This window comes from Maylandia zebra, linkage group LG18 (assembly GCF_041146795.1).
Source record: "Maylandia zebra isolate NMK-2024a linkage group LG18, Mzebra_GT3a, whole genome shotgun sequence".
In the NCBI taxonomy this organism is placed as follows: domain Eukaryota; kingdom Metazoa; phylum Chordata; class Actinopteri; order Cichliformes; family Cichlidae; genus Maylandia; species Maylandia zebra.
In genome coordinates, this window is record NC_135184.1 from 9924305 (window position 1) to 9939907 (window position 15603).

The window sequence follows — 15603 nt, forward strand, 5'->3', positions numbered from 1 at the left end:
ATTTTTCATACATGAGTATAAACATTACATACACACAAATACCGACAGAAGCAGCTTTAAATTGTGAATGGCATCTTAAATAGTTGAAATCTGTCCTGATTTTCCTTTAAACTGCAAACAGCCTGACTTATAAATTCAGTTGTTGTTTTCCTCTTACTGTATGTCTATACTAAAAACCTCAGACAGATAGATTAATTGGTTTAAATGTTTTGAATACGACAAACAAGCTGGTCATCATAGTGATTGAACAGTTTTTCTAAGACAAACTGTGCAGGACTATAGTTTTAGTAAAAACTATAAATAGTTTTAGTAAAAACTATAGTATAAAAACAATAAAGACTGCACCTGACAATGTAAAACGGGATTTGTTTTTATTTGCAACAATTCCAACAATGAAACTTCAAACTGAAGTGAACGTATCACAGAAAACCAGCAGGGATGTCATGGCCTTAAAATGTGCCACTAATCCTTTTCAGTACATCCCAGCAGTATTTATCAATTCCTAATTAACACGACCCAGATACACGACAGAAAAGGCTGGATGAATGGACAAATTAAAAATAACGGATTTGGGGCTATTGAAGTTTTTTGGTTTGGTTGGGCTACTGATGTATGACAATGCGTATTAGAGCTGTTACAGAATAAAAAGAAAATTACGGAGCTCTGGGATGGGGGTAATAATTTGAGAAATTTCTGAGATTAAAGTCGTAAATTTATATTTAAAAAAAAAAAAAAAAACCTTCAAAACTACTGAGACAATAAAGCCAAAACTTAGCGAGGAAAAAGTCAAGAAAGTTATTAAAGAATGTCATGCACGTTCATTAGTGAGGAAGCTAATGAGTCTGTATGCACATGATAAAAGAGCAGGGACTACATAGACATATATAGGGCTACAAATCCCTCCACATCATACATAAGATATCTGCTCATCCAGATATCTGTCTTGACATTCACTGCGAACATCAAGACGATATCTCCCAAATTAAATGTGATATTTGTGCATATTTGTGTAGCTACACTATGTTATAGCTGTTATAGCAGTTTAAAAGGTTCTGCATCTGAATCTAGCTTTGGATCAATTCCAAAAGCTAATCATCTTCAAGTTGGACCAAGCCCCTCCCTCTGGTAAAGATTTCAATGCAATCAATCATTTTGATACAAATAATTACTTCCTTGGCGGAGGTAAATACGGTGATGCTGGGCTAAAATAAGAGTTCTTTATTAGCATTTATTGATAAATCCAATAATGAAGTATAGGTTATAACCTTGTTAGGTTATCTACTTGAGGCATAAGTAAGCAGCAGGGTCTGCTGGTAATGAGTTGAGCCAACCTCACACAGACGCATGGATGCATGGATGATAAATGACTTTAATCTCTGAATTTTATCCCCCTCCATCAGCTGGCTCTGTAATTTTTCTTTTAACGTACAGCAGTCCTATTATGCTACGGTAACAATGGGTTCTCAAGCCAGTGTAGAACTGTTTCCCAGTTGTGATGTTGTTGAATGAAATGGTACTACGAAAGGATTCCTGCATATACAATCTACTCTGACAAGTTTAGTTTTTATGTGTTTGGTGTAAACAAAATTCTTTCAACAGTCATATTAAAATGTAACATTACAGCAGGGATGAGAAAACAATTTAGGATTTTGCAAATTAAGACTGTTTAACACGAGGCTTCTGTGGGAAACTAAATTAAACGCTCTGTAGAAAATTTAAAGGCCTGGAGTTACAGTACTCTAATAAATCTCAGAAAAAAACGGAGAAAAAAATCTCAAAGCCCAAGGTGATGTCCTGAAATACCTCATTTGTTAGACCAATACTCTAAAAGACTCAGATCTAGTCATTTACGAGCGCATAATACAGGAAAAAAGCATAGTATTTAAACTGGAGCGAACAGTATTTTCCTGCTTCATACCAACTTGATTAATGTGAATTATTAGAATAGCTGTTCAGGGAATGATGTTTTCAATACTTTCTGGTACACAACTAAAAGCAATGATTAGATTTGTTTTCCTTGTCATGGCATAAAGTAGGTTTATGAAATGCAGAGTTTAGCAATTGTGACAGCCTCTCACTCTCACCACACCTGGTTGTTGTAAATGACTCACTGGTATCACATTTAAAAGCACTGGGTAGGGCTTAAGTGTAGATGATGTTCTTAAGAGAGTATAAACAAGACACCAACATCCCCAATGAGACACAAAAAAACTTTTTGCTCTTAAAAAAACAAAAGAAATTGGAATTGGATTGGAAAACAACCTGTGCAATTATTCTACAATGGGCCTAAGTGATACACAGCAAGGGGCGGATGTGGCTCAGGTGGTAGAGCAAGTCATCTGCCACTTGGAAGGTGGTGGATCGATGCTTGACACCTATGCGTGTGAATGAGACTTGCAGTAGAAAGTGCTTTAAATGCTCAACTGAGTAAAAAGGTAATATATAAATATCAATCCATTTAATTGAGTAGTTTGGTAGCTACTCTGAAACTATGACACAATTTTCCTGAGCGGTATTGTAGCTCTAAAGGGCCATTTTAATGAGCCTTATGTTATTATAAATGGTCTATAGGTATAATTATTTGAAACTGCCATCACATTTTTTTTTTTTTTTTTTTTAAATGTGATGGCAAGGCCAGCTTTCAAGCTACTGCCCAGTCGGTCGGTCTCTGGTCAGTTTGATGTGTAGCTCTGGAAGGTTGTGTTCGAAATGCGTTTCCTCCTTGTCTTCGCACTGTGATGGCATACTGGGTGTGTGTGGTTGGTTCCTACTTGATAAAAAAAACAAAACTATTGGTTGTTGCGACAGTCTTTCCACAGGTGACATTTTAGGAGAGACCAAAATGGTCTCTAAGGTTACAAAAATCTTTACATCTCAGTCCTAGCATTCATAATGAGACCCATCTATTCCCCGAGCTCATGAATTTTCACTTTTCTGAATTTCTACATGGGGTAAAATCAACTTATATGAATTTAAAATGACAATCTGGATCAAAAGCTGGAAAGCTGTTCGTGTTTATTACAGGGCTGCAATTATAAAAGTAAGCCATAGTGAGAATATCTCTGTGCACTGAATTTTGTTTCCTCCCTTAAAGTTTGAGAGAAAGCCATTTAAATTCAAAAGTACAGTAAGCGAGCACCATGGAGTATGATTTATGCCCGTTTTTGTTGCAGATGAGTGAAAATCTGTGACTGCTAAAATTACTATTATCATTCCTGGGAATGATTGACAACACAAAGGCTCACTGACAGGCAAGCAGCTGGAAATCCGGAGTTTCCATGGAAATTGGACAACCTGTCAGACACACCGTCTCCAAACAGCGTTGGTGTGCTTGTGTGTAAATCATTAAATTTAGCAGGCTGCCACATGGGGCCAATGTCGACGCTGTTCCACTTCTAAAGACAATGAGCAGATGGGTGTGCGCTCACTGGTGAATACCGACTCTGCTCGTCTTTTGAAGAACCTGTGTGACATATTCAGAGCACCGTGCCCGACTCTTCAGCCTGAAATCTCTCAGCCTTTTTGGAGATGGCTGCTCCAATATTGTCCTGTCACTGGTTTCTCCCCACCAAGTGAGGTGTGAAGGCAGATAGACACTGATCTTTATTAGCATTGGGGAAATCATAATAGCAGCAGAGTCAAGCGCTACACTCAAAGGCTGACTATATTCAATTCCACAGAGTGCCTAAGTGGGATGGAGAGGATGTGGAGTCCATTTTGAAGTGGATTAAGATCAAATGCATCCATCTGAGACACAGTTGCTTTATTTTGGCAAACGGGGACATCTCAGGGCTGCTCTGCCACCCTGGTATACGCTGATTGTAGATGGAGACTTGGGCCCAGTTGCTTTTCTTTTGAAACACAATACTCAGTGAAAGAGAACTGCATTTGAAAACCTCCCTGGTTGTTTGAAATGTTTCCAGTAAAGGGAAAAAAGGAAGACAGAGCAGGGTTGCAAGTCAACTCAAGCAGCACTGATTTCAAGGATGTATTTGTGGCATAAATATGCTTAGATTATCAGCTCTGCCAGGCATACCTTCAAGGTTTGGAACAGTAAAAGCAGATTGGGTGCCTTTAAATAGTATTACTCTGTAACACCATTTAAGAGTAATTAAGGAAGCTCAATATCTTCTCAAAAAAAAGAACCAAATCAAGCAGTTAAAGATGTAAATTTATTCCTTTGATTCAGTGTTTCATGTTTAATCAGGGCATCAAAAATCCTCCAGTTCAGGGTATAAAAATGTTCCTGTGCTCTCTGACGGTGGAGCAGGAGGAATACGAATACGGGAACTAGAAAATAGGGAAGGAAAAGGAAATAAGAAGTGTTGCATAAATAATGTATAAGAAAAGGTACAATGTGGCTGACGCAGCAGCTGCATTCCAAAACATATGGTTTCATTTCCAACTCCATCTATTTTCTACTTTAGCTGCAAGGAAGAGTGGCAGTGGACACGCAATGGGTGGGTTTAATCCATATGCTCCGAGCATCACTCACCTCCCTCCAACAATAAGTCTAATGTAGAGTGGTTATACAAGACCAGAAGGGGAGAGAGTACTTCTATGCTGAGGCATGTTTTCCTCTTTTTACCCCGTGTGGGACGGCCGGTGGCTTACTAGGTTATCACTCACTTATCGCTGCCCTAGCACGGGACGCAGAATGGCTGGGGAAATGGCTGTCCATCACCCAGAATACAATCAGCAGAGTGCAAGGCTGGGGAGCTAATGGATGTTTCCACAGGGAGGGCAATTTAGTGAATGGGGAAAGTGGATGGGTCCATCACGAGAGATGGGATTATGTACGATTGTTATCCTTCACAAGTGTGATATGACGGTCAAAGGGTGTAATGTATCTGGACAGGAGAGACATTAAATACTGATCTCTCTACAGCCCACTCACAGCCAATCAGCCAGCCCTCGTTTCACAATTTCTTTTTCTGACCGAGCAGACATTCTGAGTAGCACTTAAACAAAAAGGCTGCTGCTAAAATATGCAGAACAACGCGCTCCCAAAAATAAATTAAATTCTTATCTGCAGACTCAGTTTAGTGCATTTTTAACCGAAAACAGTGCAGTTGTGGAATGGCTCGACAAAAACAGAACATCTGACACAAACACGCAAAGAAAAATAAATGTTCAAGTCTTTGCAAAACAAAACCCATAAAATTCTTGTATAATGGCTGTGTGATGCAGTTGTCCTTTTTTTATATAAAACATTTAACACAGAGCACAAATGTTTACATCTATGAGCTGGGGTCATTTCAAAGTAAAAGAGAAAAAAAAAAGGCACCAAGAATCACTCAGTTTCCAAACAAGCAGCAGATGTCATTCCAAACAATTCGGTTTCATTTCCAGGAATATAAGCCTGTCACAAACCGCTCCTTCCCTCAAATATCACGGGTCTGCAGCTTTACATCCAGCGGTGTAAACACAGGAGGCTCAGAAGATGTGTTTGAGATGCTTGATACCGTAGGTCTTGAAAAACACCAGGAGGATTAAAGTCCACAGGCCCAGGATGAAGCCATCAGGAGGGTGCCAGTCTTTCTGCTTTGGTTTCTGAATCGCAGGAGGGGTGAGGCAGGTAAGGTAAGGTGGGGGGTGGGGGAGGGAAAGCAGAGGGGAGCGGGGTGAGATTGCAGGTTAGTAATAGTGTGTATATTTCTCCTGTTGAGGCCACCGCTGATTGTTCTGTCATTCACGCAGGCAGGCAGGCGCAGAATTGCACGCACACACTCGCTTTATCTCTTCACGCACTTTATGTACACGATCTGCCGTCTCACACACACAAACACGCAAAGGTTCACACAAAAAAAGCAGGTGGTAAAGCTCATCAGTACACCTCCCCTGTCTTGTGTTTGTCCCATTCACTGCCACATCATCACTTTGTGTATGATTATACTTTTAAATTTCGCTCGTATTAAACATGCATCTCACAAGGAGCACATTTATATGCTAATGCGGCTGCAATATTCTGCAGGGAGATGAGATTTAACCTCTAAAATAACTTCCTAACTCCACTGCTGGCGACAAAGCTATAGATGGGCTGCGAGAATGCACTTAAGAGATTTCTGTTATCCCTCCCTATACAAGCTGTCATTATCCAGTCGGGAAATCACCAGTCAGACAAGGCATTCCCTAAAGCCAAAACCTGAAAAGTTGGCAAAGCGGATGAACACGCAGCAGAGTGCTCAAAGTCCGACTGAGCCACAAGCTGCACACACAACAGTAGAACGACATATAGTACTATAAAGCAGCTCCGAAAGTGCTTAGGAGATCTGTGTCTGTGCAGCTTTCCTCAGTACTACTCCAGTATCCAGTACATCTACTCCTTCTGATACACATCAATATTGGCTTGGCACACACACCCACTTGCACATACTGCAGTAGAAGCCAGAGCCGAGCTGACAGCAGACTGACAGGCCCTAGGGGATTAGACACTGGGGTGAAAGCCTAGTCCAAAGTCATTATTACCCACAACCTCACAGCCAGCGTACAGGCAAAAGACAAGTTTTAAAGTTAACTACAACAGACCCTGTAAATCAAGTGAAACCAATAGCAATCTATAATCCTCACACAGGATTTGCTGATATTTCTGCATATTGTTTTGATCTTATGTATTTACAGAGTGATTCATGCTGAGTCACTCTCATCCATGCAATTGTTTTTCTAATTGTATTTTCAGTAAAAGTTTACATGCACAAAGTAGTGACGCATCTGGCAAGCCTGGCTATTTTTCTCATGAATATACCAACAACCCAAAGAACAGTGGAGATTTAGCACTCAGTGAGATGTGGCATGTAATGTCTGCTCATATCTGTCCTCTTTTTTTTTTTTGCTTACTCTTTCATCAGATATTTTTACCAGCTGCAATAGTGTAGCTGGTATTGTTTTCATCTTCTGAGTCAGCCTGTGTGTGTGTGTGTGTGTGTGTGTGTGCGCATCATCATGCAAATGTGGTCCTGGAGGCACCTACTTTTTTAAGTTCTTTTAGCACATATTTACGTCTGGCAGTTTTTGTGATAAAGCAACATCTGCAAGATAGTAATGGAACTTTATAGCTGTGTAGTTGAGACTAAAATGAAGACTGAAGTTTAAAGATGGCTGTGGCCAGAGATATTCTGTAATTTATTTCACATGAGGTAAACTGATATATTCCAAGTGAAATATTTAAAGACTTTGTTTATTTTATTTTAGTTTGTTTACTTGTTTATTTATTCCTGCAGATAAATAAAAAAGGATTTACAATGTCCACAATCTGAAAAGTATACTCAAGTATACTTTGTATACTCAACACTTTGTGTTGGGGCTCATTTAGTGTGAATTATGACGATCAGGTTGTGGCACTGCTGAGGTGTTATTGAAGCCTGGGTTGCTTTGATGGTAGCCTTCATCTCTATTTTTGCGTCTTTCTCGTTTTCCTCTTGACAAATCGGGTCAGGCAAGGTGGTTATCCCACCAAACACAGTAATAGCATGGTCAGCAAACCATTTAGTACTAGTTTTGGCACTGTTGACAGGTGCTCAGCCCTGCTGGTAGAGGAAATCGCCAACTCCATAAAGTTTGGCAACAATTCAGAGCACGAAGCACTCTAAAATCTCCTGGTAGATGGCTGTGTTCACTTTGGACTTGATAAAACACAGAGGATCGGCCACCACCAACACCAGCAGATGACATGGTGCCCCAAATTATCACAGAAACTTCACACTGGACTTCAAACACCTAGCCTTTCCACTCTTCCTCCAGAGTCCAGGACCTTGATTTCCAAATGAAATGCTAAATTTACTTTCATCTGAACAACAGTCCAGTTCTTTTTCTCCTTAGCCAACCTAAGACGCTTCTGAAGTTGCCTCTGGTTCAGAAGTGGCTCGATATCAGACATATTCGACAGATTTATCCCCCCCTTTTTTTGCGTCTTGGCTCTAGATGCACTCCCACCACCTCAGTCCAGCAGTCCTTATGATTGTGGTTGCATGTACTAAACTAGTTAGAGAAATGGCACATTTTTGTAATGTTTAAATAGTAATTTACTCAAACTTACAATTGAATATTTTAATAATTTCAGATAGTATAAAACAAATCTAATATCTGTATTAACTAAAGGGCTCTAAAGATCTAGAAAAACTGTTTGGGATCACTGGGTACTATTATAAAATCAGAGTATACAGTGTAATGAGTTAATGATGATGCAGATAGAATATTTATTTCATCAAATCCTGTTGACTGACTGGCAGCGTTTCCGTTTTGAAAGTCTTAAGTTGCTTTGAAAATACACTCAAGTAGGCAATGTTATATTCTGCTGAATTTCCCTTCATATAAGCAGTGAGGACTGCTGATTTGGCATAAGAAGAGTGGAATCCTCTGATGTATTTATGTGTATGGGTATATTAGAGGATAGGAAAGAGTTCTGTACCGTTTGTTGAATATATGCAGTATCTGAAAGAACCACCTGCCAAGCACCAAATGCTGTCTTTGGCATCTAAAACCTCAAACACTGGCTGAAATTGTATGATTTAAAATAACTCTGTTACATTAAGATTTGGGTGAGTTTTTTTGCTTGCTAATTACTCTACACTTTGTCCATCAGCCAATTAAATCAAAGCTAAACAATGGCCCCATCTCAGTCTTTTCAATGGCCAACTTAATGCTCCTGTTATATAAAGTAGGCTTATCTCATTTTGTGAAGACAGGGTGATGATGATGAAATTGACCCAGTGATTATTACAGTGATCCATAGACACACTCGCACATGCAAAACACCTGATTCTATTCATGCATTATTACATGTTTCTTAGAATAACGAATGTTAATTGCTTTGCCTGGTGAAAACGACTCTTTTTATTCTTCTTATTAGTTTAAAAGCTTTTGGTAAGTGAGGCGAAAACCTAATTTCAGGAAACGTGTGTGACTGCGTTCTCGTGCCTCATTGCAGTGTACATCTTCTCAAGGCTGTCGTTTCAATAGAAAGTCCAGGTTACGTGACAACGCTGCCAATTTCTTATGTAGAAAGACCGAGGACAGCAGTAAAAATTGGATTACGTCTGAGCCAAAATTTATTTAACAGCTCAATCAAGTCAAATCAATAGAGCGCCACTGCCATCCAGAATGCTAAAGCAGAGGCGTTTGAAGCGCACGACTAAGCTTTAGGGTATTTGTGGACAGATCAAGGCTGGAGGTCCAAGGTAAAGACCTTCCCTTTTGAAGCATCATTTGTACAGCACACACTGGCCAGAATATTCCGATTGTATTCACTTTAACCACACGCTAGTTTTGGAAGCAAGGTGGGTTTGGGAACGAGGCGGTATTCCCTTCAAATGAGCTGGAGAGTTAGCTGGGGTGGAGAAAAATCTGGTGTTCTCTGCTTAGATTATTCTCCTGAATAAACAGCGAATATTCATTTTAACATCAAAAACAAACATGATAATAAAAGATTTTTTAAAGGAGGCATCAGTCACACCAAGTGCGTTTACATGAACATAGGTATAATGTTAGGTGCTTCTGTAGAACGTCCATCTCCCACAGCCAGTACTTTTCCTACATACAGTACATACTGTATCTACTAGCGTTCAGCACTTCAAGAGAAACATCCTTTCGTGTGCCATCGAAGTGGCATATGTAAGGAATAAACCGCCATATGCAACCACAGCAGATGAGGCAGAAGGCCGGAGCTGGAAAGTGAGGTTACATCCTGTGGAGGTGGGCTGCATGGGCTTCTTAACCATCGAAGGCCACTGAATGAGGTGGGTAACCGAGGGCTTAAATGGTTGGTCAAAGAGCTTTCCAATGTTGATGGAAAAAGCAGCCACTATGGAAGGAGCCAAAGGCGGTGGTGTGGGCATCCAAATGACCAGTGGGCACAAAGCAACATACTGTCCAGTCTGATCAGACTGATCCGACTGCCTCGGCGGCGTACACAACTGGTGTGCTGCAATGGTGGAAACATCACCATATGATAAGCAGCAAACTCACCCCACCTAGAAGGCTTCTCTAACCCACTCAGGGCAAGTGCTGCGTTTCACTGACAAGGATTGTAACATCTAGTCCTATGAATAAATTAAAGTGAGCAGAGAAGAAAATGAAGCTGAAAAGAGACATGTTTTCAGCATCTGAATCATGCTTTTTTTGAGATACTGACTAAACTTAAGGAAGCTTCTCAGATGACTGATTTTGGTCTTGTTTGTCTGACATCAGACATAACAGGCATCGCAGTGGGTGTTTCATCCAAAAATAGCCTGGAGTTAAAGGCCTTGAAGACTTTCTTACTTTCTTATCAACACTATTTACTGACAAAGTCAGATCACTTTCATTTATTTTAAATGAGAGAGATTTACTGAATGAGTCAGATTCTGAGGCCAGCTGTGGGTGTGTGTTTTTTTTCATGTTACTAAACAACTGTCCATCAAATATGCTCAAGCTATATCCACCGAGTGCTAATGAAACTGAGAAACACTGATTTTTAGTGTAAAAGTGTCAAATAAAAAAAACAAACACCTTTTTTTCCTCTTAAATTATTTTTAGTCATTTGAAATAAATCCATGACTAGAGTATACAATTCATCTGCCTACACGGGTGACAATAGCTTGGATTTGTGCAGAACCCCAGATTAAGGCATGTTTTTGGTTCAAGTGCACTTTACCTTACCTGTACATATTCTGTGGCTACAGTGGTTGTACACAGAGTGCATCTGCAATACTATGTGTAGATATAAACATAGAATGAGAGCTACTGGTCAACACCTCTAATCTAATCCTAAGTATTTATACACTTCAAACTCTAACTTCTATTATTATGAGACTAAAACGATCAGATTAGTCAGATATATATTAACAACGTCTTATATTACCAGCATTAACAGACCATCCATTCATCATCTTAAATGTGTATCCAGAATTCGACATCCAGTCATGGTTTACACAGTGGGAGGTTGGAGCCTATGCCAGCTGAATACATCCTTACTAGGGTGTCAATGAGACAGACAACAGTTCACTCTCGCACCTAAATGTGAAATAAATTACCAATCAATCAATCAATCAATCCTACCTGCAAAGACTTCCACACAGAAAGGCTCTAGCAGGGGGAACCTTCTTGGGCACCAGGGCTAACGTCTGCACAATACTGGCCATGTTAACAGACCTCTAACCCAAATCTCTCCAAAATAACTATAAAAAGAATTATGCAGTCATGGTACAGGCTCTGATTTGTCACTGACACTGCAAGCTGAATCCTCACTGTTTCAAAAGACCGGTCAAATTTGACCTGTCTGTTCCAGTTCAGTTGAAACAGAGGCGTCCCCCCAAATTCAAATTAAATTTTCCAGCATGCTTGAGTCATCTCCCTCCATTTTTTCCTGTCAAATGAACACTGAGCTGCAACAACAGTGATCTCTCCCACTGAGATGCTGACACAATCACGCAAATACTGCTGTGCCCGTTTGAAATGCCGTGGCAAGGTCACTGATTTAGAAACACATCAACAGTCAATTTATATATATGAACACATAGATTCTGTGAGGTTTTTCTGTTTGCATTCTCTATCAGAGGTAAATCTGAATTACTTGACAAAAATAGTTGGGAGTCTCTCAGGGGAGGACACAAAAAGGCTGACAGAAAGACAATGAGTCTGGCGGATGAGGCAGAGCGTGGCTGGATATGTTCAAGAGATGAATGGGAGTGTGTGACTGTCAGGGGGCAGTTGACCTCTGTGACAGCTGTAGGCAAAGGTGTGCGTGACTGTATTTGTTTGTGGGTGTGCATGTGCGTCTTAAGACGCAGTCCCTGGGGTGAAGAAGACCAAAGGGAGATGGAGTGACTGTGACAGGAAGCCACATCAGCACAGCTGGCAGAGAGAAGCATATACGAAGAAGGTGGTGAAGGGAATATTAAAGATATAAGAAGAGGAGAAAAGACCACCACACCATTTGGCTGCAAATAACTAATGATTATTTAACTTAATATTAAACAATAATGTGGGGGAGATTTTACAAAATAATCAAACAACTAGCCGAATGTTACTTTTACATAAAGTAATCCTTTAAGCATACTTTACATTTTTGTTTTACTCCTGTGTCTAGTAAGTGTACTTAGCGAAACATTTTACATTTGTTACCTCTGTTGTAACAAAGTATATAATGGAGACTATAAGGATAAGAGGAAAAAAAGATGCACTTGTTAAGAACAATAACAAATACAAACCTCCCAAAGACCGAATAAATAGCTTTATATCAGCTGACTTACATATACTGTGCTCTGAAAAAGTCTTGAGCTACTTCTTGTTTTCATATGTTGCTTCCAAGAAGCCAGATATTCTTATCATTCTTTAAAAAGTGCAAAAGTTCTCCAAGCTTTTCAATTTGTTTTGGACACTGGATGCTTTTTCACTCATTTTTAGTTCAGTCATTGTGATTAACAAATCTTATAGATTAGTGTCAAACCACTTAACACTGACTTAGAAACTAAAGCATAAAGAGGTACCTAACACAAGGGATGAACCAGTGTTTTGTCTTTAAAAATGTGCTTTAAATTGTATATTTAGGCACTTTGTTACTAAGCAGCCTTTCAAATGGATAACTAGTTCCCATTTCTTTATCTGATAACAAAGTTTGATATTCTCAGGTGATTCTCAGTGGATTACTGATATATCTCAGCATGGTGTGAAGTGTGTCCTTAAAAATCTGAGGAAAGTGGACAAGTAGAGTAAAAAAAACAAAATCTACAGCAGAGAAATAGAGGGGGGAAAAAGTCCATCAAAGACCTGACTCGGGACCTGAGAGAAGCATCTGGTACTTCAGTTGATCCATTCACTGAATCTTCATCAGAAATGGTCTCAGTGGAAGGGTGGCTGTCAAGAAGCTATTCTTAAGGAACGTAAACTTGGAGAAAAGGCTGAGGTGCGGCAAGTTACACAACTGGACTAAAAATCAGAAGCAACGCATCTTATGGAGCGAGGAATCCAAATTAAAAATGTTAACATTAAATTAGGAGAGGGTGAAATTAGTTCACGTTTGGAAATGTTACACTTAACTGTTAATGTAAGTTATTTGATTAAGGTATTACTTTTATGTCAATTAACCAATTCCCTAAATTACTGATAGAAACTTTGGTTGTATAGCAGCTTTATAAAGTGGGAAATGTCTGCTATAGTCTGTCATTAGATGTGCATAAGAGTTTTGTATCTGTGCCCTTTTACCCCAAAGTAAAAACGAAATAGAAAAAGGAAACTCAGGTGGGAGGCAGAGGATAAAACTACTAGAAATAGGAAGGTCAGAGGGAAGCAGTTAAGTAGCCAGTGTTCACTGACCTTCACTGACAAAACCATTCACATCTCACTGCCAAGGACAGGAACCAACACTCAAGCAGCATGTTACCATTACATACACATTGTGTTGTGTGTTCAGTTCACCCGTACAATCAATTAAGAGCTACCCATCTGATTGATCGGAGCTAATTAACATGGGCTTGCAGGATGCTAATGGTCACTGAGGGAGTTCCGAAACACCCTGCCAAACACTAGCACTCCAAGGTCAAAACTGCAGCAAATTTTATGTTGTGCAAAGCCAAATGAAGGAACAGCAGCTGCTGTGCACTGCCAGGACACTCCACTGTATTGTTGTGACATTTAAGCCTTACGCAAGTACTGAAACAGTAATAGTAGTGGGTGCATTAGTCTCTCATAAAGCAGGATTTGTTTTGTCTCTCTCTTTTTTTAGAGGATATTATTCATAATTACTGAGCAAAGAAAATTCCAGTTGATATTTGATTAAACAGAGACTGACACAGTGAGCCGTTCCTGTGATCCATACAATCCTAACATTCAGCTCTGAAAAGAGTTGCTGCTGCAAAGAGGATACTGTAGGAGGGTTGGGAGAGGGTTAGGAAGCAGGCGAAGCATTAATTTTCACTGTTTCCATTTTCAATTCTCTAGAGCCATATGGGGTGGCGTCAAGCTGGCAAAAGAACAAATAACAATTTGACGCCAGAGACCAGGACTCACAGCAGCGAGGGAAGCGAAAAGAAGTACAACACACATGAGAGGAAGGGAGGGGGGAAGAAGAGTTCCTTCTAGTTATTTCCAGAAATGAACCCACAGTGATTTGGCAATGACAATCGGATGAGATGTGTGAATTTGGAAAGAGAAGGTGTCAGGACAAGGGGACTAACCCTGAAAGCACTAGTGAGACAACTGCCAACAGTGACAGGGCATTAATCATCTCCTAACATCCACACATCCACAATCGCAATGAGAGAAGCTTGTCTACACACCATACAGCCCAGCCATATATCTAGTCACTTTGATGACTTTTCTATTTACAAGCCATGGTCTGGTCTAATAGGAAATGGAAAAAAAAACAACAACAATAAGATATCTGAGAGTACTGAACACTATTTGACAGCTAATCAACAAGAAGAGAACTGTCAATGGGCTTGATGGACGCTGGTCATTCTGTTGCAGTACAGATGGACTTTGGAGACGGGCAGATAGATGACTCAGTCTGCCAGGACTCCCATCTTCAATCCAGCAGGAGTGCAGGCTTATAATCAAAATCTCTGTCAGGGGTCACTGGGTTGATGAGTGTGTTTGTCTGTTGGGTGCAAATATAAGAGGGAGAGGGGAAAAAACAAAAACACACACACATATAAAGAGAAGCCGGAGGGAGCCAAAATAGAGTGCACCAAGAAATGAAATCAAGTAGCAGACGGCAGCGCTTTAAAGGAGAGCATCTCTATAAGCCACTGTTTTGTTAGTTTGCCTTTATTTTGAATAGTGAGATTATTACTAAAAAAAAAAAAAACCTTAATTAATAAACTACTCTTATATGAGAAGGCAGCTGATCTCTAAGAGACCAGTTTTTGCCATTTATCTGGGGCAGTCTTCAGCTAATTTCCTAAAGTGCCGCTGGCTGTGGAGACCCCCTCCTGTTTCCAATCATGACACTCAATAAGCAACTGACAGGACTCAGGCCTTTGGTCAGCTACATTCATTTCGCCCAACTAACTGTGACTTCTTTGTTCAGACTAAAGTCAGTGTCAGCCAGTGATGTTTCCAGCAGCAGGACCCAAAGATTTTCTTTTATATTTTGCCATTTACTCGGTTCAGCTGGATTTGACCTCTGCTATCAACACCAATAGTTTAGTGTCTGTTGACATGAGGGAGACAAAAAAAGAACGAATCAAAGCAAACGACAGCGACAGCAGCTCTACTGTGGCCATTGAAGCCTGAATCAGAAGCATTTCAAATGTTTATCCTTTACGAATGACTCAAAGTGATCATTGTACCCCTTTTAACAGAAGTGCAGACCACTGTTCTTCAGACCCCTCAAAAACAGCTGCTTCAATCCAGGCTTTGGTTCAAAATCCCAAAGCCCATTTGGACACTTGGTTAAGCATCTCAAATCACCTTGAAAGCCAAGGTAATTTACTGTAGTAGTAATCTGGTATAATAATTTTTTGGCATCATTAGGCAAAATCCATAACAATCATTCATTTGATATCAGTGGTCTGACAAGAAATTCTTCCCCTCCTCTAGTCCTTATCCTCAAACCTAAGACAATCTAGTCTAGAAAATGTGTTTTCTGTGTCCAGGCATTTCACTCTGATGGTGTAAATCCTGACT

General features: G+C 39.9%; 1 protein-coding gene across 1 annotated transcript in view; it reads right to left on the reverse strand.

The window, feature by feature from the left end:
* Positions 1-4158: 4158 nt before the first annotated feature.
* pigk (phosphatidylinositol glycan anchor biosynthesis, class K) overlaps positions 4159-15603 on the reverse strand; it is a 32688-nt gene continuing 21243 nt past the window's right edge. Inside the window, exon 11 of the mRNA XM_076877085.1 lies at positions 4159-5553. Within this exon, the coding sequence (XP_076733200.1) occupies positions 5437-5553 (117 nt within the window). The 3' untranslated portion in view covers positions 4159-5436. The remainder of the gene's footprint in view (positions 5554-15603) is intronic.